At 49.5% G+C, this 23,852-nt stretch overlaps 2 protein-coding genes across 9 annotated transcripts in view; one reads left to right on the top strand and one right to left on the bottom strand.

Annotated features, from left to right (window-relative positions):
- NLRC3 (NLR family CARD domain containing 3) overlaps positions 1–17,209 on the top strand; it is a 33,768-nt gene extending 16,559 nt beyond the window's left edge. For 4 of the 7 annotated variants that reach the window (XM_012441756.2, XM_012441754.2, XM_012441753.2 and 1 more), the window contains 12 exons: positions 533–616; positions 2,696–2,779; positions 4,578–4,661; positions 5,306–5,389; positions 5,861–5,944; positions 6,334–6,417; positions 6,857–6,940; positions 11,044–11,127; positions 11,853–11,936; positions 12,589–12,672; positions 13,077–13,160; positions 13,417–17,209. In XM_012441756.2, coding sequence (XP_012297179.2) covers positions 533–616; positions 2,696–2,779; positions 4,578–4,661; positions 5,306–5,389; positions 5,861–5,944; positions 6,334–6,417; positions 6,857–6,940; positions 11,044–11,127; positions 11,853–11,936; positions 12,589–12,672; positions 13,077–13,160; positions 13,417–13,507 — 1,015 coding nt within the window. In that variant the 3' untranslated portion in view covers positions 13,508–17,209. Of the gene's footprint in view, positions 1–532; positions 617–2,695; positions 2,780–4,577; positions 4,662–5,305; positions 5,390–5,860; positions 5,945–6,333; positions 6,418–6,822; positions 6,941–11,043; positions 11,937–12,588; positions 12,673–13,076; positions 13,161–13,416 lie in introns of those variants that run through there. The other 3 variants (XR_010337341.1, XR_010337342.1, XM_064362385.1) reach the window with 3 other exon arrangements.
- The window catches only part of CLUAP1 (clusterin associated protein 1), an 86,436-nt gene that overhangs the window by 29,172 nt on the left and 33,412 nt on the right, over positions 1–23,852 (bottom strand). Inside the window, exons 11-15 of one of the 2 annotated variants that reach the window (XM_064362386.1) lie at positions 22,358–22,413; positions 22,044–22,100; positions 18,872–19,068; positions 12,695–18,215; positions 9,155–9,272 (exon numbers count right to left, since the gene is read on the bottom strand). In XM_064362386.1, the coding sequence (XP_064218456.1) occupies positions 18,919–19,068; positions 22,044–22,100; positions 22,358–22,413 (263 nt within the window). In that variant the 3' untranslated portion in view covers positions 9,155–9,272; positions 12,695–18,215; positions 18,872–18,918. Of the gene's footprint in view, positions 1–9,154; positions 9,273–12,694; positions 19,069–22,043; positions 22,101–22,357; positions 22,414–23,852 lie in introns of both variants that reach the window. The other variant, XM_012441762.3, reaches the window with a different exon arrangement.

Raw genomic sequence — 23,852 nt, 5'->3', positions numbered from 1 at the left:
ACAAGTCTTCCCGTGCCTGTTTTCAATTCTTTTGAGTATATACTGAGGAATGGAATTGCTGGGTCACATGGTCACCCTGTGTTTAACTTTTTAAGGACCTGCCAGACCATTTTCCATAGAGACCGGACCATTCTGCATTCCCACCAGCAGTGTGAGGTTTGCAGTTTCTCCATATTCTCGCCAACACTTGGATCCTGTGTCTTTCCACTATAATGAGGACCACTGATGACCTTGTTGTGGTTATTCAGAGAGCACCTTGTTCCCAGCTGGCCAGCAAACACTCAGCAACCCAAAGAAAAACCTAAGCCCCAGGCAGTGGGGCAAAGGGCCAGCTGCTCTCCCAGCATGGTGGGCAGTGAGGGCACGTAGTGGTCAGAGTTCCTTCTCACTCAAGTTGGCTGCTGTCCCCTCTTGGGCATTGGTGACTCTGGGGTACCTTGCTCCATAGAGGCGCCCCCACTGCGGAGAGGGTTCAAGCCCCTGGGTTCCAGCTTCTGGTCCATCAGTGATGCACCTCTTCTTGTCTCTGCAGCCTCCAGGGCAACACCATCAGGGATGATGGTGCCAGGTCCATGGCTGAGGCCTTGGCCTCCAACCGGACCCTCTCCGTGCTGCAGTGAGTCTCCCCCTCCCACTTCCCCTCTCCCTTCCCTTCTACCTCTCCCTCCTCCTTCAAGGGCCTCTCTGCCTATTGGCTGCTAGGAAGAATGGATGGGGCTTAGGACCTGAGGCCTTCTGACCTGTCTGGATGGTCCCTGGAAAACCTGATGCCCACTGCTTTTGAGAGAGCAGGTGTTGGGGAAATAATTAAAAATAAAACCTCCTGGCCAGGCATTTTGGGAGGCCAAGGTGGGCGGAACACTTGAGATCAGGAGTTTGAGACCAGTCTGGCCAAAATGGTGAAATACCATCTCTACTAAAAATACAAAAATAAATATATAACCAGGCACGATGGCGCAAACCTGTAGTCCCAATTACTTGGGAAGCTGAGGTGAGAGAATCACTTGAACCTGGGAGGCAGAGGTTGCAGTGAGCTCAGGTCACACCACTGCACTGCAGCCTGGGCAACAGCAAGACTGTCTCAAAAAATAAAATTAAAATATAAAATAAAGTAGGCTGGGTGCGGTGGCTCACGCCTGTAATCCCAGCAGTTTGGGAACCCAAGGCTGGTGGATCACAAGGTCAGGAGATCGAGACCATCCTGGCTAACATGGGGAAACCCCGTTCTACTAAAAATATGAAAAATTAGCCAGGTTTGGTGGCATGTGCCTGTAATCCCAGCTACTCGGGAGGCTGAGGCAGGAAAATCGCTTGAACCTGAAAGGCGGAGGCTGCAATGAGCCAAGATCACACCACTGCACTCCAGCCTGGGCGACAGAGCGAGACTCCGTCTCAAATATATATATATATATCAAATATATACATATGAGATACCTCCTGCCAACCCAGAAAATCCTCTCCACAAATGTAGGAAAGAAAACGACAATTTTATTATTGGATAAACATTAAACTGACTGCAAGGTGCATCAGAGGCAACTCATCAACAAGAGTGTAAAGACAGAAAGTTCGCTTTTCTAGAACCAAGCAGATAGAACCCTCCTCCTCAGGCAAGGGGGCCAGGCAGCACCATTTGCCGTTTATCCTAAATACATTAGATAATTGGAGTGGCCATCTGTGGTCCCTAAATTGCCTTTATCCAAAGGAAAAGTAAAACTTCTTTTTTTTTTTTTAAGAGGTGGGGTTTCACCATACTGGCCAGGCTGGTCTCGAACTCCTGACCTCATGATCCGCCCACCTCGGTCTCCCAAAGTGCAGGGATTACAGGCGCGAGCCACTTCTTTTATCTTTATGACACACAGGTACTTTACAGCTTCGAGCCAGGTGCCTAGCCTAATTCCCATGAAGGCAGGGAGAGAGGGACTCTATTTTCCTTAATATTTACATTTCAAAGAGATGACTCCAAACCCTTACAAAAGACATTCCCTACTGCAGTAGTCATTTAAAAAAAAAGAAAAAGAAAAAAGAAAAAAAAAAGACATTCCCAGGCTGTGAAACTGGCCAGAGGCTTTAAAAAAGATTTACATTCATCTTAAAGGGACAGAGGCAACATTTGCAACCTCGTTTTCTCAGGGAGTGCTCTAAGAAAATGGGGGGTGGTAGAGAGTCTCTTTCCTTTCTGGAACCAGAAAAAATGCCATTTTTTTAGATTTGTATTGAGCCTCACACAGGAGACGTTCTGCCTGTCTGTCCTGTGGAATGAGGACAGTGTTTCTCCTGTGCTGTTAGTACAAGAGGAAGTACCTTTTTCAGAAGAGGAACCTAAGCCAGGGTCTCCCTAGGGAGGGGTGGGAGGCAGCCTGCTGGTCTAGATGGGAGGCAGACTGGTGAGTGAGGGGCCAGAGAGACTTGTCCATGGAGGTCCCAACTCAGGAGGTTGGTGGGCATTATCAGCACTTGCTGATCTCTGCTTTCTAGTCCCTTGCAAGGGAGGTCCAGCTGCCCTGACCCCATACTCTCCCACATCATAATGTCGGTCTATTATCATCACTTAGGCAACAATCCAAAGACCCTTCATTTACCTGCTGCAGTAAACGAAGAGGGCACCCTAGTTGTCTCTGACCTTGAACCTGAACCATCCTTGGGCTGGGAATGGCTGTGACCAGCCTTCCTGAAAGATCCCTCTCTTCTCCCACAGCCTGCAGAAGAACAGCATTGGGCCCATGGGAGCCCAGTGGATGGCAGATGCCTTGAAGCAGAATAGGAGTCTGAAGGAGCTCATGTGAGACATATAAAAGGGCCACACTCAGTGCCCAGCACAATGCCTGACGCAGCACAAATATTTTTGAGCCTGGGAGTGGATGGATGAATGGATGGATGGATTGGTGAATAAACTGACGGTGGGTAAATGGACTGATGGATAGATGGAAGGGTGAATGGGTGAATGAATGGATAAACTGATGAGTTGATGGATGGATGAGTGGATAGATGGATGGATGGATGTTAAGTGGATGTATGGGTGGATGAATGGATGGATGGGTGGGTAGGGGTGGATGGGTAGGCAGGTGGATGGGTGAAAGAATGGATAAATGGATGAGCAGATGGATGGATGAGTGGCTTGATGGATGGGTAGATAGATGGATGGATGGTTGAATGAATGAGGGGATGAATGGCTGAGTGAATGGATAGATGGATGAATGGATGGACTGTAGATGGGCAAATGGATGGATGAATAGATGGATGGATGGGTGGGTAGATGAGTGGATGGATAAATGAACTGATGGGTGAGTGGACTGATGGATGGGTGAATGGATGGATGGGTGGGTGGATGGATGGATGAGTGGGTAGATGGATGGATGGATGAATGTATAAATGGATGAGTGGGTGGAGGGATGGATGGGTGTGTAGGTGGATGGGAGGGTGGGTGAATGAATGAATGGGTGAGTGGATGGATGAATGGATAGATGGTTTAATTAATGCATGGATGGATGGATGGATGGGTAGATGGTTGAATAGATGGATGGATGAGTGGATGGATGGATGGGTGGATAAGTGGATGAATGGATGAGTTGATAGGTGAGTGGACTGATGAATGGATGAATGGATGGTTGAATGAATGAGTGGATGAATGAGTGAGTGGATGGAGGGATGGATGGGTGGGTATGTGAATGAATGGATGAATGGGTAGATGAGTGGATAAATGGATGGCTGAATGGGTGGATGGATGGGTGGGTGGGCAGATGGATGGGTGAGAAGGTGGAAGGGTGCATGAATGGATGGATGGGTGAGTGGATGGATAAATGGATGAGTGGATGGATCAACAGGTGGGTGGATAGATGAATGGTTGAATGAATGGATGAATGGGTGGGTGGGTGAATGGATGGATAAATGGATGGGTGGGTGGATAAGTAGATGGACACATGGCTGAATGAATGAGTGGATGAATGGGTGAGTGGACAGACGGATGGACAAATGGATGGATGGGTAGATGAGTGGATGGAAAACAAACTGATAGGTGAGTGGATTGATAAGTTGATGGGTAGATGAGAGGATGGATGAATGGATAAGTGGGCGGGTGGGTAGGTGGATGTATGGATGAATGACTGGAAGAATGGATAGATGGATTTATAAATGAGTGGGTGGGTGAATGGATAAACTGATGGGTGAGTGGATGGATGGATGTGTGGGTACTGGTTAGCTGGCTTTGGACTCCAAAAGCACTAAACTCAGGAGAATGGAGACAGATTCCCAGGATTGGGTGAACCTCAACCTGAGAAGGCAGAAGAAAACATTTCCTCACCATCTTCACAAAAAGTCCCCAAAATACGTATCACTAAAGGGCTGACTCTCCTTGCCAGGGAGTCAAGGAGGACTTTGCTACTCTGATTTTTTACAGGCAACAAGTGATTCACCTGCAGAGACTACAGCCAACAGGCCTCAGGCAGAACGAACTGTGCACTGGCCACCCTAGAGACAACAGAGCCAACCCTCCCATGAGGGCTTCCCTGACCCTGATCCCTCCACCTAGCCCTCCCTGGCAGTTCCCGGATGTTGGCTCATCCATATCCCTTCTCTTGCAGGCTCTCCAGTAACAGTATTGGTGATGGAGGTGCCAAGGCCCTGGCTGAGGCCCTGAAGGTGAACCAGGGCCTGGAGAGCTTGGAGTGAGTCCACCTGACCCCTGCCAGGGTGATAATTCCCCCTGGGTTCTCCTTCCAGTAGATGGCGGGGCTGGCAGTCCTGAAAAATGGCTGTCCCCCAGGGCCATTTCCCTGTCAGCACCAACCCTGGGCACACACTGTCCTCAGTCTCCCCTGCCCCACCGGCTCCGTTTCCCTAGACAGTGGGGGCTGGGGCAGGGTCTCGAGTGTTTGGGATGATGAGCTCCAAGTGCCCTTGAGAAGCCAGCATGAGTGGCTGGAGAGGGAGTCAGCTGCAGCAGCTTTGATGGGGGGCAGGAGAGCTCAGCACTGCACCCACACTTGGGGAACCTGCTGTGCCACTCCCTCTGGGGGCTGCAGACCCAACACATCCTGCTCCGAGGCTGTCTGGGTCCAGCCACATCAAGGGAGGGTTTGAATTTGGGGGCTTGCTGTGCTAAACCCACCTGCCCTGACCTGGCAGGGGCTAGAAGGTGGGGGGGATGGGAGAGTAAAGAGGGATGAGGAAAGGGGCAGTGTGGGCACCACTGTCCCTGGGGCCCCCAACTCCCTGTTGAACCTAGTGCCTCCTGTCCAAGACTGGACAGGGCAGCTCCCTCTGGGTCCTGGGACGGCCACACCCAGGGCGCCTCCTCCTCTGTCCACAGCCTGCAGAGCAATTCCATCAGTGACACGGGAGTGGCAGCACTGATGGGGGCCCTCTGCACCAACCAGGCCCTCCTCAGTCTCAGGTAGGTCCTGGCCGCCCTCTTTGACCAGGGCATTTCTTTGATTGGGTGCCTGTCTGCATGGACTTGGCACTGGGAAGCCTGTCTCAGGGAAATCTATGGCTGAGGAAGCCTTCCTGGCAGCCTGGCCCTCTTCCTGCTCTCTTGGGGCGCAGGGGACAGCTGCTGCCCGCAGTGGCCCTTTCTGCCGCTCTCTTCACAGATGCAGGCTCAGCCTCCTGTCCCCTTGCACCTCTGGGGCCCTGTTGTCCTGTCCGCTCCCTGTACTGTAGATGGTCCTACAGCGGGGGCGCCTGGCTGGCCCAGCACTGGCTAGCTGGCATCGGATCCTTCAGACCTCAGCCTAGACTGTACAGAACCCTACGACCCCCACCTGCGGTTTCTTGGGCTTCCAGAAGCCTAAACACCTGGGCTTGGCTCTGCCAGATGCCTCCTCTGCCTGATTAGAAGCTCAGGTCTTTTATTTTGTTTCAGCCTTCGAGAAAACTCCATCAGTCCCGAGGGAGCCCAGGCCATCGCGCGTGCCCTCCGTGCCAACAGCACCCTGAAAAACCTGGAGTACGTGGTGGGGGCCTGTGCCTCTGAAGGCTGTTCATTCCATGGTCACACCCACACTGACCCTGGGCTGACGGGCACCCTCGCCATGTCACAGGGTTGGAGAAGGAGCTGGCTGGGGAGGGCACAGCCAGGAATCTGGCATTGGGTGGCAAGTCCCCCACTCTCATAGTGTAAACTGTACGAGGGCGAGGCTGGTGCGACACCATCTGCCTCACCTGGTGGGGATGGATGAAGATGGGGCCATGCCACTGGACAGCGCATCCCCAGGAAGCTCCCCCACGTCCTGGCAGTGTGACCTGGCATCGGGCCCTGGATTCCCTGGTGACCAAGGACCAGAGGCTTCATGGTCAGCCCCCTTGGCTCACTTGCTGCTGTTCCTTTCCTCCTAGCCTGACAGCCAACCTCCTCCACGACCAGGGTGCCCAGGCCATTGCAGTGGCAGTGAGAGAAAACCGTGCCCTCACCTCCCTTCAGTAAGTCTGCAGCTTTCCACCCTGTTCTGTATCCCTTCTGCAGAGCTGAGGGGCTCCACCCAAAGCAACAACGTACAGGCCAAGCCTGGTTTGGGGGCACCCCCTGCAAAGGTCTCAGAGGCTGCCCTGCTGCCAGCAGGCTGTGCTCCATCCTGTGCTCTCCCGACCCACAGACACGTGTTAAGACGTAGTCACAGCTGGGCTTCCAGGTGCCCATGGGGTTTCATGTAGGGGCCATTTGGAGGTTTCTTTCCTTGCTTAGTCCCAGGCCCTCTGACCATCGCTAACCAGGGAGTACATGTGACCTTCTGGGGACTAAGCCTGGGTGGGGGTTGCAGGAATTCTCCTGCCACATCCTGCAGGGATTCCAACCCTGCCATCAAAGCCCCCTTGGCTCTTCCCCAGGGCCATGCAGTCACATGTGTCTGTGTCTGTCCAGCCTGCAGTGGAACTTCATCCAGGCCGGCGCTGCCCAGGCACTAGGACAAGCACTACAGCTCAACAGGAGCCTCACCAGCCTAGAGTAAGTTGGCCTGACCAGGGGCTGCAGAGGGCAGAGAAATCTGAAAACTTAGTGCCCACCAGGCAGAGGCTCAATTCAGTGACCCTTGGCACACAGCCTCCTCTTCCCTAAGGCCAGCGAGCACATTTCAGTCCTTGATCCACCTGCCTTTTAAATACATTGGCTGGGGATGGAGGCTCACACCTGTAATCCCAGCACTTTGGGAGGCTGAGGCAGGTGGATCACCTGGTCAGGAGTTCAAGATGAGCCTGGCCAAATGGCGAAACCCCGTCTCTACTAAAAATACAAAAATTAATCGGGTGTGGTAGTGCATGCCTGTAATCCTAGCTACTTGGGAGGCTGAGGCAGGAGAATTGCTTGAACCCAGGAGGCACAGGTTGCAGTGAACCGAGATCATGTCATGGCACTCCAGCCTGGGTGACAGAGCAAGACTCCATTTCCAAATATATATATATATGTGTATATATATACACATATACATATATATACACACACATATATACGACAGCTTTGAGATATAATCTTCTAGCCAGAAGATCCACCCACTTAGTGTATAATTCACTGGTTTCTGGTGTATTCAGTGATGCAACAATCACAATCAATTTTACATTTCTATCACCCCAAAAAGAACCCCAGTTCCCATCAGCACTCACTACCCATTCTCCTTTTCCCCAACCCTGGCAACCACTAATCCACCGTCTCCATGATCTTCCCACCCTGGACATTTCATATAAATGAAATTGTGTAACATGTGGCCAAAATGGAATCCCACAACACGTGGCCTTTTGTGGCTGGTGTCTTTCATTCGGTGTTAGATTTTCAAGGTTCATCCATGATGTAGCCTGTGTCAGTACGCCCTTCCTTTGTAAGGCTGAATGATATCCACTGTATGGGTAGACAGCTGTTATTTCTTTATTCATCAGTTGATGGACATTGGATTGTTCCTCCTTGGCTGTTAGGAACGGTGCTGCTGTGGACACTGGGGCTCCAGTTTCTGTGTGGACGTGAGCTTTCCTACTCCTGGGTGGATACACCTGGGAGTGGAATCGCCGGGGCGTGTAGGAACTCTAGGTTTAACCTTTGGAGCCTCATCGGCCTTTCTCCTTGAGCATTTCTTCTCTTTCAGCTTCCAGGATGTCCTCTCTGGCTGGGCCTTGCCCTCCTTTCTTCTATTTACCTCTTCAGCACAATGCTCCTCAGGGATCTGTCCCATGTCATCTTCCCTTGCCTGATGTCTCTTTTCTGGGAGCTCTCCTCTCCCAGGGTTCCAATGACCTTCAAAGTCCCAACAACTCTCATATCTGTGTCCCAGGCCTCTCTCCTGAGCCCCAGACCTGCACGTCCACACCCCCACAGCACCTCCCCTCGGGGTCTCACCTCTCTCCTGAGCCCCGGACCTGCATGTCCACACCCCTTCCCCAAGTCCCCCTTGGGGTCTCACTTCTCTCCTGAGCCCTGGACCTGAGCTTCCACACCCTCACAGCACCTCCCCTCAGGGTTTCGCAGGGGTGCAGGTTCCCTACACTCTCTCCCAAAAACGTGCTTCTTGGTTCCCCATCTCATGAATAGAACCAACTATGCAAGCTAGAAACAATGCCTTCACTCTCATCTCCCACCTCCTTTTCTATCATTTTTATTTTATTATTTTATTTTTGAGACGGAGTCTCGCTCTGTCACCCTGACTAGAGTGCAGCGGCGTGATCTCAGCTCACTGCAACCTCCGCCTCCTGGGTTCAAGCAATTCTCCTGCCTTAACCTCCCAAGTAGCTGGGACTACAGATGCCCAACACCACACCCGGCTAATTTGTGTGTGTGCTTGTGTTTTAGTAGAGATGGATTTCACTGTGTTGGTCAGGCTGGTCTAGAACTCCTGACCTTTAAGTGATCCTCCCGCCTTAGCCTCCCAAAGTGCTGGGATTACACGCATGAGCCACTGTGACTGGCCTATAATTTATATTTTTTAATAATATGTACAATTTTTTTTAAGAGATGGGGCCTCACTATGCTGCCCAGGCTGGTCTTGAACTCCTGGGCTCAAGCAATCCTCCCACCTTGGGCTCCCAAAGACCTGGGATTACAGGTGTGGGCCACTGTGCCTGGCTACCTCCTGCTTCCTATTCATTGTTAAGTCCTGTTGGGTCCCCTCTATGTCCCTGCCACCCACCCGACTCCCTCTGCTCCACTGCCACCACCCAGGCCATCAGCACTGCTCACCTCCATCCCCGTGGCAGCCTCCACTTCAGTCAATCCTCTCACACTGCTGGCCAGAGACCTTTCCAGAATGCAGCTCTGTCCCCGTCTTGGGTGCCAACCTCATATGGCTGCCCAGGTCCTGCAGAGTAAAGTACATACAGCCCCTCTGGGTGGCTTCTGGGACCCCTAAAATCTGCTTCCTTTGTCCCTCCCTGGACTAGTTTCTCACTCCCCCAGGAACTGAATTCAATTTGTCTGGGTTCCTTAGCTGAGCCAGGCCTGCTCCCCTCTTTGGGTTTTGACCTATTTCTTCTGAGGAGCCTTCTGTGACCACCCTGGGGTAGGAGATGCTGCTTGGGTTTTCCCTGCAGCCTGCACTTGGCCTGAGGTAACTGCTCATTTAATCACATCTTCCCACCTGAACTTCAAGAGAGTGACTTGGGCCTGCTGCCTTGCACAACACCTAGCACATGAGACACACTAATGTGTGTATGTATACACACACACACACACACACACACACACACACACATATATATTTTTAACTCTGTTGCCCAGGCTGGAGTGCAGTGGCGTGATCTTGGCTCACTGCAACCTCCACCTCCTAGGTTCAAGCAATTCTTTCTTAGCCTTCCTAGTAGCTGGAACTACAGGCGCCCTCCACCATTCCTTGTTAATTTTAGAATTTTTAGTAGAGATAGGGTTTCACCATGTTGGCCAGGCTGGTTTCAAACTCCTGACCTCAAGTGAGCCACCCACTTCAGCCTCCCAAAGTGCTGGGATTAAAGGCGTGAGCCACCACGCCCTGCCACACTCAAATGTCTGTTAAAATAATGAATGCAAACGGTTCTTAGCCTTAAATATACCAACGTGTACTTGAGCTAAACTCAGTCATTCACTGCTCCAGGGCCTGCTATTTTCTTACAATTTAGAAGGGAAAAAATGACATAAAACCCTAATTAGCAAGAATGGCCGAGGAAGTCGGGCGTGGTGGCTCATGTCTGTAATCCCAGCAATTTGGGATGCCAAGGTAGGATTGCTTGAGCCCAGGAGTTCAAGACCAGCGTGGGCAACACAATGAGACCTCATCTCTATCAAAGAATAAAAATATTAGCTGGGGCCAGGCGCGGTGGCTTACGCCTGTAATCCCAACACTTTGGGAGGCTGAGGTGGGTGGCTCATGAGGTCAGGAGTTCAAGACAAGACAAGCCTGGCCAACATGGTGCAACCTCGTCTCTACTACAGTACAAAAAAATTAGCCAGGCATGGTGGCGGGTGCCTGTAATCCCAGCTACTCTGGAGGCTGAGGCAGAGAATGGCTTAAACTCAGGAGGCAGAGGTTGCAGTGAGCCGAGATTGTGCCACTGCACTCCAGCCTGTACAATAGAGCTAGACTCTGTCTCAAAAAATAAAAAAAAAAATTAGCCGGACATGGTGGCCTGTGCTTGTAGTCCCAGTCTCTAGTAAGTATTTCAGTCTTCTCAGGAGGCTAAAGTGGGAGGAGGTGGGAGGATCACTTGAGTCATGGAGGTTGAGGCTGCATTCCAGCCTGAGTGGCAGAGTGAGACCCTGTCTCAAGAGAAAACAAAACAAGAACGGCTCCAGGATTGAGGGTTTTAAGTTCATTTTCTGGTTGGCCATGAAAAGCATCCCCTTTTGTGTCCCAAGCCCCTGTTGACAGTCACTCCATGTGTCCCATTTCCCGCTTGCCTTTGGCGGTTCAGGCTCAAGGCAGGCCATAGACCCCTCTGTGTGCTGTGGAGGAAGGGTAGTTATCCCCAGGGAAACGCTGGGAGTCTATGTCTATGGTGTGTGTAGTCTGTCAAACCTGGCAGGTTTAAGTGGGGCAGGCCCTTGCTAGAATGCTCCCTACGTCCCATGCACTTGAAGGGGTCACATTCTGTGTTCAGTTTACAGGAGAACGACATCGGGGATGACGGAGTATGTGCGGTGGCCCGTGCGCTGAAGGTCAACACAGCCCTCACCGCTCTCTAGTAAGTCCTACATGTGTGTGGCAGCCAGGAAGCCTGGCCCCTTCACCATCCTTTCATGTTAGATGTCTTTTTGGTTTGTTTTTTTCCAAGACAGAGTCTTGCTTTGCCGCCCAGGCTGGAGTGCAGTGGTGCTGTCTTGGCCAACTATAACCTCTGCCTCCTGGGTTCAAGTGATTCTCCCGCCTCAGCCCCTGCCAAGTAGCTGGGATTACAGGAATGCGCCACCACACCCAGCCTAATTTTTGTATTTTTAGTAGCAACAGGGTTCCACCATGTTGGCCAGGATGATCTCAAACTGCTGACTTCAGGTTATCTGCCCCCCTCAGCCTCCCAAAAGGCTGGGATTACAGCCATGAGCCACTGTGCCCAGCCTAGATGTTATTTTTGTTTATAAGTCAAGGAAGGTATGTTTGATTTTCCTAATATTATAGAAAATATTCTATTAGCAATTCAAACACCTAGAGGATAGTAATGAGGGGGTGCAGGGAGCAGTCTCCCCGAGCCCTTCCAGGGAGAGCCTCTATTTCTCATATCTTTCGCATCCAGATGTCTTAGGCAACAGACAGTGTAGGTAGGAGATGAAGTGCCTAGACAGAGCTCTGGCCAGCCCTTCTCAGTACTGTTTCTCCACTTTCGGCCGAGTCAAGGGGTGGTGACAGGGAAGGGAGTATGCGGAGGGAGTTGGGCCCTGCTGGCTCACGCTGACGGCACCCTCCCTGCCCCAGTCTCCAGGTGGCATCCATTGGTGCTCCAGGTGCCCAGGTGCTAGGGGAAGCCCTGGCTGTGAACAGAACCTTGGAGATTCTCGAGTAAGTATTCCACTCTCCAGCTATGGTCTTTAAACCAAAAGAAATCAGTGAAATCTCAATGAACAGATACGGGGACAAAGTTTACAGGCAACTCAAATCATCCTAGTGATCTTCATTTCAAGGCAAGTGTGCCAACTTCCCAGCCCCACTTCATGCCTTTCCCTGGGAGTTGCTGTCGTTTGCCCTCCTCTCCAGGTTGGCCTTGCCAGGCTGGACACGTCTAGAGGCTTGGTTTATGGGTCCTGGGGTGGCTGATCTTGTTCTATGAGCAGATCCAAAGTCCTGGGGTGAGACTACAGCTCTGAGGCTCAGGGGTGTCCTCAGAATCCCTGCCCTTGCTGTGGGCACCGGGGACCTGCCCAGATGAAGGGCTGCCTCTCCTTTCTCAACCTTGCTTTTCTGTTTGGAATGGAAGAGAAGGAAGGCTTCAACAACCCACCTGGCTGGGCCAGCCACGCCCCTTCCTATGTGCCCTGCTTCCCAGAGCCAGCTCTGCCCTGTTGCCCCGGAGTGAGGAAGGCATAGTCCTGGCCTCCTGTGACTGCTGAAGTCCTTGTTTCCTCTACTAAGGAGCCCCAAGTCCACCTGAAGAGGGTTCAGGATCACCTCTCAGCCTGTACCCATGCCTTAGGCTTCCCGTCTTTCCCGACAGCTTAAGAGGAAATGCCATCGGGGTGGCTGGAGCCAAAGCCCTGGCGAATGCTCTGAAGGTAAACTCTAGTCTCCGGAGACTCAAGTAAGTGGCTGGAGGGACCTACCTGCATCCTGGAACAGCAGAGTCTCTGCTGGGTCCTCCCCGGTGGGATAAAATGCTCCCAATTTCCTCTGCAGCTACTTCCTTCTGAATATAAATAATCAGACTTATTAATATAGTCCACATTCCCCTGCAGTTGGGTTTGTTTAGTCTGCTCAGCTTAAGTCAGAAGTCACTCCCATCTGCATTTATGGTGTTACATCCTCCATGGCACTAGGGTGGGACGATCTGGCCATGCGTGGACACCTGTCTCCAGGGTCAGCTGCCACGGCACTTGTGGACACATCAGCCTAGGTTACTGGCCCCAGACAATGCAGTGTTGCTTTCCCGGGTGTTTCTTTCTGCCCAATGGCTCACCACGGTGGCTCCATCTTTTCTCTGTCTAGTCTTCAAGAGAATTCCCTGGGGATGGACGGGGTGATATTCGTTGCCACGGCACTGTCTGGTAACCACAGGCTCCAGCATATCAAGTGAGTGCACCTGCCCTTCCTGCTCGCCCTTAAAACTGCTTCCAGGTCACGCCCTGCCTTTTGCCCAGGTCTGAGAGTCAGCTGACTCCCAGACCCCTCAGAAGCCCTACAGGGAAACCTGGTCTAAGGGGAGCCATCCTGAGCCTTGTCCATGGCAGGAATCCTAGAAGCACAAACTGCATTTTCTGTCATGATAATCTGCTCTACTAAAGAGAACCTGCAGGCTTCCAGCCCTGCTTTAATCCTTCTCTTCTAGTCTCCAGGGAAACCACATTGGAGACTCTGGGGCCAGGATGATCTCAGAGGCCATCAAGACAAATGCTCCCACGTGCACTGTTGAAATGTGAGCAAAATGAGTTCCTGGTAGATGGAGCAGGAGGACGGGCAGAATCAGCTGGAAGCTTTTGAACAGAAAGGCCAACTTCTGGGGACCTTCCTGGGAGCTGGGAACACTGCTCACTCAGCACGAGAGCCGGGCTTCACACAGAGGAAGGAGAGGTGCTGCCAAAGGAGGTCGTGAGCTCCTCTCCTGGGGCAGGAGTGGTCCAGGAAGGGGCCAACAGGTACTCTACTACAGCACAGAGAAGGGAGGGGGCCACCACCAAGGGACTAGGGGACAAAGGCCTGAAAGCTCAGCAGTGCAGGAGGCTAGTTCCAGCTTATTTACAACCTGAGGACTTCATATGCCCCCAACCCTTAAAAATGTTGATTACAGCCCCTTTCCACTCACCTGGTTAAAATCATCTCAAGCCTGTGAGGAGCATGCGTTTGGCAGGGGCAACAGAGGGGACCCTTCTTTCTTTTCTCAAGAAGAAGGTTTTAGGGCATCATCCTTACAGACATGAAAAAATTATGGAAAAATTGTAAAGAAAAATTGAAAGTTTTAATTCTAGGATTCTAGAAACAGAGACAAGAGAATTTTTTTTTTTTTTTTTAGACAGAATCTCACTCTTGTCACCCAGGCTGGAGTGCAGTGGTGCAATTTCGGCTCACTGCAGCCTCCGCCTTCCAGGTTCATGTGATTCTCCTGCCTCAGCCTCCCCAGTAGCTGGGAATACAAGTGCCCACCATCACGCCTGGCTACTTTTTGTATTTTTAGTAGAGATGGGGTTTCTCCATGTTGCCCAGGCTAGTCTTGAACTCCTGACCTCAGGTGATCCAGCAGGTTTGGCCTCCCAAAATGCTGGGAGGCCACCACTCCTGGCCCCATCTTTTATTCATTACAAAATCAAAGATGTCGGTGATGGCTGGCACATGTTATCTGGAGTCTGGCACATTGGTTATCAATAGCACATTCAATATATTCAGTGATGTCATTTTTTTTGAGACGGAATCACTCTGTTACCCAGGCTGGAGTGCAGTGGTAAGATCTCGGCTCACTGCAGCCTCTGCCTCCTGGGTTCCAGTGATTCTCCTGCCTCAGCCTCCCAAGTAGTTGGGCCCACAGGTGTGCACCACCATGCCCAGCTAATTTTTGTATTTGGTCAGGCTGGTCTCCAACTCCTGACCTCAAGTGATCCACCCACCTCAGCCTCCCAAAGTGCTGGGATTAGAGGCATGAGCCACTGTGCTCGGCAGTGACGTCATTCCTTATTAGGCTTCCAAAGCCACTGCTGTGGCCACAGCTTCCCTATGGAGACAGGCAAGCTGAGCCTCTATGTGGCACCAATTCCCACAGCTGTTTGTGTTGGAAGGAAAAAAATCCAAATGGACATGACAGCTCTCATCAATTAAAGAATCACAGAAAATGTTTATGAAGACTATAAAGCAACGATCACTTTTGAATTTGAAAGGAATCACACTGTTGTTTAAAATTTCTTCAAAAGTGAGCATCCAGATCGGAATCATCATGGATGCTAAGGCCATGGATACAGGCCTACTTGGGAAGATGATATCCTCACAGTCTCAAAATAGCAACCCACAAAGGTGATATCCTAATTTACAAAAGGAAAAAGGTACCTTAATCTAAAATCTGGCCAATGCAGCCTCAACAGAAGTGACAGAATTGAACATCGCTAATAATGGGACAAATGGACGTCATGTGCCTCCAGTCTGATGCACCACAGAATCGTCTCTGATGTAGTCTTCTTGTCAAAAAAGTTTGCCTGATTCTAATCATGAAGGAACAATTAGAAAAAATTCAAACTAATGGATATTCTGTAGAATAAATGGCCTGACCTCATCAGAAACATCAATGTCATGAAAAACACGAAAGGTTGCAGATAGTGTGAATTAAGTTAGTAGAGATATACCTTAATGCAAGATCTTTGGCTGGATCCTAGACTGGAGGAAAAAGTGTGCTATAAAGAACATTTAGATCACTTGTGCTAGCTGGGAAATAACAAACAAAACATTATTTGTAAAAGGGGGAAATCTGAACATGGCTCTTGCAGTATTTATGAGTTTGTGCTGGGCATAGACTTCTAGACTGACAGCTGTTTTAGTGATTTTAAGGTGATGCCCCACTGCCTGCTGGTTTGCATCATTTCTGTCCGAGTGAAGAGCTTGGCAGAACACAGAGAGAGCTGCATAGCCAAACACTGGAGAAAGCTGGACCCACAGAAACCTAACACTGAAGAAACCTCAGGAGCCAAAGTGGTGGAGAAAACAGAGTCCTTCCTCTCTCCCTTTTCAAATAATGATCATACATCTTCAAGCTGTCTGAAATGGTTAGGGAGTTCAGACGCACCAGAGCCAGCTGGCCCAAAAATCCCATCAGAGCAAAACAGGAGAATTTAATTCATATCCACGTAGAAAGGACTTCTAGGTAAGAGGAAGACCCTATAGCTCCCTTCCAATTAAAGGAGTCCTCAGTTCTAGCACCTGAGAGTCCCCCGGGTCTAACAGCTGTGATATTTATGTAGTGTGTTGCTCACCTAAATGAATATAATTTCCTTCCAGACACGTGACACTGATACTAAAGTGCTAACGAAAGGGATCTATTTATCCTTCATGTTAAAAGAGAAACAATAGTTCAGATTTCCCATCAGAAGTCTGAGGACTTAGTTTTTGGTAACTAGTACCAATAAAAATTAAGTATCTGAAAAATTCCTTTGTAGTTTCCATCAATACAAATTTTTAAAAGCATTTTAGGAAGTCCACTAATTATACAGCAAAACAATTGTCAGCAGTGGCCTGCTAGTTTTTCACTGACCTAATCGCAACCATCCTCCTCAGGTTCTGAGGTCTGCTGATACTTGGCCAAAACCACATGGTGCCAGGTCACAAGGCACTTGCACCTATGTGACTCCTGGATCCATTCTACAGTGAGTCACTATTAACTGAAATACTTCAATGAAAATGATCAAGTACATAAAGTTCGCTGCTGACAGAAACTTCCTTGATCAAGCAAGGCAGTGCTACCGTACATGGTGAGACTTTGCACAAAGTCACTTCACCAATAGATGAACTAGAAGCAGGTGGCACAATGAAACGCCCTTTGCAACTGTTGCCTATGTCTGTGGATGGGCTCTTTGTAGCTCAGGTTAGGCTTCTGTGTTAAAGTGCATTAGAAGAAAATATCACATAAGGGAAACAGAACTCTATTTGCATGTTTTTTTCAAAACAGACGTCAAGTCAGATTCAGGCAAACCAAATCCGTAACATCCAAGAAGATGGAGTGACTCTTCCACATCTTAAAGCCATGGCATCTGAGGTGGCTGGCATGGCTCCAACACACTGGCTTCCCTGTCAGTATCATTTACAGTACAGTGCATTTCAAACTACTGGTGAATTCACTGAATGCTGGCTTTTTTTTTTTTTGAAAGAGTAATCTTAAAATTTAGGAAAAGAAAGAGAAAAAAAGCAAAGATGACAGAAGTAATTGTCACAATCTCCTAAAATTGATGTCTATCATATCATACCTGTGAACTGTTGAAAAAGTATTTATATCTGACAGGTACAAATAAAATTATACTTTTAAGTAAAACCTATTTAAAAAATAATATGAAATATGGTGTTAAATACATTCATTAAAAGATAAGTAACTTCAGAAGTCTTCCGAGTTTTTAATAGTAAAATAATAAAAAATTGTTTGTGCTTTTCTTTTTAATGTACTGTGTACTTTTTTTTTTTTTTTTTTGAGATGGGGTCTCACTCAGTCGCCCAAGCTGGAGTACAATGGTATGATCTTGGCTCATTACAACCTCTGCCTCTGGAGTTCAAGGGATTCTCCTGCCTCAGCCTCCCCAGTAGCTGGGGTTACAGGCATGTGCCACCACACCCAGCTAATTTTTGTATTTTTAGTAGAAATGGGATTTCACCATGTTGGCCAGGCTGGTCCCCTGATCTCAGGTGATCCACCTGCCTTGGCCTCTCAAAGTTCTAGGATTACAGGTGTGAGCCACCGTACCCTGCCTACTGTATGCTTTTTACAAGCAGCATGCTTTTCTTTTTCTTTTTTTAAAGACAGGGTCTCGCTCTGTTGCCCAGGCTGGAGTGCAGTGGCACGATCATGACTCATGGCACCCTCAACCTCCTGGTCTCAAACGATCCTCCTGCCTCAGCCTCCTGAGTAGCTGGGACCACAGGCATGCACCTCCATACTTGGCTAATTTTTAAATTTTTTGTAGAGATGGAGTCTCACTTAATTGTACAGGTTAGTTTCAAACTCTTGGGCTCAAGTGATCTTCCCACCCTGGCCTCCTGAGTAGCTGGGCCCACAGGTGCTTGCCACCACACCCAGATAGGTACTTTTTATACTAAAAAAACAAACTCCACTTCTAATTTTACAATAGAAAATTTTTTCTAGTGCTACTACTTTACCTAATTCAATCCTGTGTTGCTGTTTTTTTAAATCAGAAACATGAACCTGTGCTGACACTTTTTCCTTAACTGGCTCCTTCCCCTACAGAAACACTTAGGTAGTGAGCTGCAGGAAACCTACCTTAGTCTCTGTGTTGTGCACTAATGGCTTGCCACACTTTAGACAAAACAAATCTCCTTTAGAGAGACCCTGGCTGGTGGGAAGAAAGTGTCCCAGCTGTCACTGCCATGGGAGTCTGGAATCTCCGCGAGGGCAACCCAGGTCACCAGAGTTTTCAAACTTAGTACCAGCTGTGAAAACATGAAGGTGGCTGTAATGGAAGGTGAACTGGACTGAGAGAGAAAATGGAGTATTCCTCATCTGGAGTCTGTCTCTATTGCCTGATTTTCAAGGAAAGTCAATTTTCATTTAACTTTAGCTAACCTTCTTTCAGCAAATTTTAGTTATTAAAATGCATTTAATGCTTGGTATGGTGAACATGCAGAAGAAAGAAAATAAGACTACAAAATGAAATAAGGGCTAGAATTAAAAGTCGATGTACAGGAAACGTTCTAAACTCTTCAAGTAATTAACAGCCAGACGTTCCTCTACCATTCTGAACACAAGTCCCAGTGCCAAGTGCCAGCCCCAAGTCTGTGAGACTCTCAGAGAAAATGTATAGTAACAAAGGCAGCCAAGACTTGCGTGGAATCAGCTCTTATTTCTCCTTGAGTTTTTGTCCCGTGGATGCGAATCACTAACAACACACACATTCCTCAAGTTTTAGGATAAATAAGGTGAAAAAGAAAAACAGACTTAGATTTGCTTCAATTCTTATTTAAGCTTCATGGAATGCAAACATAGGAGGCTAAAGCAGAAGTAAGTATTGCTTCAGTATTCATTGACTCCAGCCAGCTTAGTGAACAAAGCAGGCGTTACCTTCCTAACCTTTTAAGTTCCCATTTACCTACACATCTGAGGGTTTTAATCTGCCTGGGTCCCTTGGCAAGAAGGTCAGAAGTCGTTGTCACTATCATCCAGGGGTTCAGGTTTCTGGACCCTTCGATTGGGCTTGGTTGGCAAGAGAGCAATGCTCTCATCTTCCAAATCCTCATCCTCCTCATCATCATCTTCCACGTCAATTTCACTGTCCTCCGAGTCCTCCTATAGGAAAAAGACGGCAGATACAACAGGGGGCCCCACCTCATTCCTGACATCTTGTCCTAGGATTCTCTGCTTCCCTTTCTATAGCAGCACCCCCGTGTGAAGGAAGAGGCTGGCAGAGTGGCAGGCAGGCTGTGGGATGGCATACGGATGGGACTGAGGCAATGTTCTGCCGGCTGGAATGTACCATTCAACCAGAATCCTTCAAATACCAGGTGCATCTGGGTGTGGCGCTACAGGGGCTGGCCTTCCCACAGTGTCCCAGAAGCACTCTGGATCTGCACTGAGGACCACAGGACCCAGAGACCCCCCACTACAGATGGCAAGGAGGGCAAAGGCTTCGACAGAGGGAAAGGAGGCCTGTTTTGGCTTTTTGCAGATTGTGGATGGAAAGCAACACAGGCATGAGTATAAGGAGCAAAGTAAAAGATACACCCTTTCCCTCCCTCCTCATCAGATCCAGTGTAACCAACTCAGCTCAGCTTTAAAATGGCAGGTCCTGGGCCCCATCTAAACCAGGATGGCTGGTTGTTCTATCTAGATCATTCCCACCAGCACACACACATGCTGTAATTTCCTTCTTGGAAAAAAAAAAAACCATTATGTATTCCCACCTTCCTCTCCAGCTGCTCTGGCCTGTCTCTCTCCCCTCACACAGAGCTCCTGAGTGAGTTGCTGAACTCACTGTCTGCACCTTTGCCCCTCACGGCCGCTTCAGATCCCCGGGGCTCTCACCCACTGACTCCAGGACTGCTCTTGTCAAGACTGAAACATTCAATGCAGTGGGAAGATTCTGAGGCCTCAACTTGCTTGAGCTGTGGAATCACACCTTCATCCTTAAAACCAATCTCCTCCAACCCCCAGGGCCCCTTCTCTAGTCCAGGCCCCCTCCCTCACTGCCAACGTCCCCTCAGCTTCCCCTACCTGCCCTTCTTCCCCAAGTTCTGCGGGGCAGAGGCAGCTCAGGAGCTTGGGCCACCTCTCTTCTCATTCTACTTGCTCTCCCTAGGCAGTCACATCTGTCCTGTGGCTTAGATACCATCCAAACATGGGTGGCTCCAAAAATTCAATCTCTAGCCCAGACCTGGCCCTTGAACTCCAGACTTAAATTCCACCTGGCTACTCAACCCTAGCATGTGGCTGTCACAGTCAATGTCCAAAACCAAACTTTCCATCTGCCCTCCAAGCCCCTTTGTCAAGTTGGCCCCAACTCAGAAAATGAAACACTGCTTTCTTTTGATTACACCACAGCCCAGCCACCCTCATTTCTCTAATAGCCTCTGTCTGATCAATTCACAAAACCTGATGGTTCTTAGAGACAGATCCAGGACCTGCCCACTTCTCAACACTTCTGCTGCCACACCTTCAGCCAAGCACCAGCACCTGTGACCTCCATGGCTGCAGGTGCCTCCTAAATGGCTTCTCTCAGATGGAGGTCAGCTCTTGGCCTTTCTGGGCTCACGATTCTCCAGGGCTTTCTCCTCGCACTCAGATGAAACGCAGAGTCTTCATCTCACCCTTCAAGGCTCTGCACGGCCCCCGCTGCCTCTCTCGCTCACCCACAGTCATGCCAGCTCCCTCTGCTCCTTGACGTCAGAAGCGCATCCACACGCCCACGTGCTGCCAATCTGTGTGCTCACTGCCTCCACTCAGGTCCTGCTCAAACACTCACAGAGCCCTTTGCTGACCTCATGGAAGATGCCACTCCCTCCTTTGTCCCTGTCACTCCCTGTCCCCTGAAGCTGGTATTCCTCCTGTTAACAGCATGAGCCCTGATCCTCGGCTCCATCGTTATTGCTGTGGTGCCAGCTGTGAAGCAGGGGCTTGTCTCTGCCCCCTGCTGTGTTCCCCATGATCCATGATAGCACTGGCACCTGGCAGGCACTCGACAGACATGTGTTGGATGCTGAGTGAACACATAAAGAATGGAACCCTGTGCCTGGAGGGCTGCATGGATACAGCCTCCTTGAAATTAACAAGTGACCACAAGGGTTTATAAAGCTCAGCTGCAACTAACACATTCTCTCTCAGAAGAGAGAATGCAAACCCTGAGGAAGAGGCAGGCAGTGCTGCCCTCGAATCCCCAGTGCCCACGCCAGACTCCCTCAGCTTCTGTCTTGGGTAGGCAAAATGGAGAGAAGCTATTTAGCATCCACGCCCAAGCTTGTTAAGAAAACTACTTTCTAGGTGCTCTCTCTACTTCTCTACAGACCTTGACCTGTGAATTCAAGGCCCAATCTCTGCATGCTGCCAGCAAGTCTGGGCAGCCTCTCCCCACGGTGAATTCCGCAGCAGCACCAACTGCGGGTGCATAAATCTGTGTGCAAGAACACACAGCTCTGCTTCTGTCTCTGCGGCCACTAGTGCCATGCCCCAGACACAGGTGCACCCACCAATGGAAGCAGCCTGGGGTCACTCTGTCTAGCTGCCCTTTGCTGTGTGAGCTGAGCAGCACTTCCAGGGACGGCAACAAAGAAGAAAGGCCTGAATAATGGCCAGCAGAGTCCTGAATGACCGGACGCCCCATGAAGATCCTCAGGCTCCCCTTCTGGTGAAGGGCTCCAGTGAGTTATCCACTAATTAAAGCTCAAGGCAACCTGCCATCTCAGCCTCATCACGCCCAGTGCCCCTGAGGGCCTGGTCTGGGGACAGAACTGCTTCCCTGTTCTTTCCCCAGTACAGAGTAGGGGAGAGGGCTGGTCCTGAGCCAGGCCCTCGGCATCCTCCTTCATTTCTAGATTACAGCCCAGGGCCTGAGGACTGCCCAGCCTCAGTTTTCCCCATCTCCAGGCTCGGGGCCTGTGCCTCCTCCTTATCATAGGGGTTTTCAGTGATCCCGCTTTCACTGTGGGATCCCTTTTGAGAGGCTTTTTGCAGAGGATAGAGGAAGCATCACTCCTAGAGAGAGGCCCCCGACTGGTCCTGGGAGAGCTGACAGACACCCACAAACGCACAAGGCAGAACAGAAAACCAACCTGCTTCTTGGAGCTGGAAGTCTTGCATTTACCTAACAGAGCTGGCGCTGCTTCCATCTTTGGAAAGCAAGAATGGAAAGAACAGTGAGAAGGCAAAAAAAGCAGAGCAAGCACATTCACCTGAAAAGAAATGAGCCATCCACGAGCAAGGAAGAGTCCAGAACCTCAGGAGGCCAAATCCTGCCACACATCGAGCCACAGCCGGGCTGACCACAGACGGCTCCCTGGCTGCTGGCAGCAACTCAGCCACTCCCATCTATGGGGACAGCCAAGCCCACAACGCACAGAACCGCTATGGGGGGCAGGAGACTTACATTGTCATCGGAGTCTCCACCTTGCATCGTGCCCACAATGCGTTTGCCGGGTCTTCCTGAGAACAACAAAAGCATGAAGAAGTCATAAAAACCTTGGAGAATAAAGCAGGAAATAGCATTCAAGATTTGTTTTCTGGCCAGGCGGGTTGGCTCATGCCTATAATCCCAGTACTTTGGGAGGCTGAGACAGGAGGCCAGGAGTTTGAGGATAGCCTGGGCAACATAATGAAACCTTATCTCTACAAAAATTTTTTAAAAAAATTAGTGAGGTATGGTGGTTCACACCTGTAGCCTCAGCTACTCAGGAGGCTGAGGCAGGAGAATTGCTTGAAACCAGGAGGCAGAGGTTGCAGTGAGCTGAGATCATGCCACTGTACTCTAGTCTGGACAACAGAATGAGATTCTGTCTCACACACACACAAAAAAATGCAACTGTGCTCCAAACATTAACAGGTGGTAGATAAGAAATATTTTTAAAGGCAAATATAAGACAATTTTATAATATTAAAATAAAAATTTACAGAACCTTTGACCTAAGAATTTGCCTTTTAATGAAGCAACCTAAAAATATACAGACATACAGAAAGCTGTACATACAAGGAAAAGAAAGGAAATAAATATCAATATGAGAATGTACATCATGGGTACAGTTGTGATAGGAATATGATACAGCCATTAAAAAGCAGGGGGCAGGCCGGGTGTGGTGGCTCATGCCTGTAATCCCAGCACTTTGGGAGGTTGAGGCAGGTGGATCACAAGGTCAGGAATTCAAGAATAGCCTGGCCAACACAGTGAAATTCCATCTCTATTAAAAATACAAAAAATTAGCCGGGTGTGGTGGTGGGTGCCTGTAAGTAATCCCAACTACTTGGGGGCTGAGGCAGGAGAATCGTTTGAACCCAGCAGACAGAGGCTGCAGTAAGCAGAGATCGCAACACTGCACTCCAGCCTCGCAATAGAGCCAAGACTCCGTCTCAAAAAAAAAAAAAAAAAAAAAAAAATAGGGGGCAGAGCTATATTTTACTGACAGAGGAAGAGTTCCAATTGTATTTAATCTTTAAAAACAAAAGCAAGCTGCAGAACCATACATACGGTCTAGGTGCACATAGGTTACATTTTTTTCAGGTGATCTCTGTGTATGTATGTCTATGTGTGTGTATGCATATGCATATGTACAGAAAGGTAATTTGTAAAGACACACCCACCCTGGCCCACTAGCCATGAGCCCTCCCAAGTGGGTGTGGGACATGAGGAAGACCCCAGGAGAGCATTCACATTCTCTCTACAAATTTTGTTGCTTGAGTCTTTTTCTGTTTTAACTTAGTTTTAAGAGACCCTCTATGTTGCCCAGGCTGCAGTGCCGTTGCTATTCACAAACACAATCATCATGCGCTAAAGCCCCAAGGCTAGGCTCAAGTGGTCCTCCTGCCTCAGCCTCCTGAGTAGCTGGGAATAAGGTGTGTGCCACTGCACTGAACCTTGTTGCTTGAACGTT

Source organism: Aotus nancymaae, unplaced genomic scaffold, assembly GCF_030222135.1.
Source record: "Aotus nancymaae isolate 86718 unplaced genomic scaffold, 86718_ANA_hifiasm-v0.15.2.pri h1tg000049l, whole genome shotgun sequence".
In the NCBI taxonomy this organism is placed as follows: domain Eukaryota; kingdom Metazoa; phylum Chordata; class Mammalia; order Primates; family Aotidae; genus Aotus; species Aotus nancymaae.
Note: the sequence above shows the minus strand (reverse complement) of the source record. Positions and strands in the feature narration are given on the sequence as shown.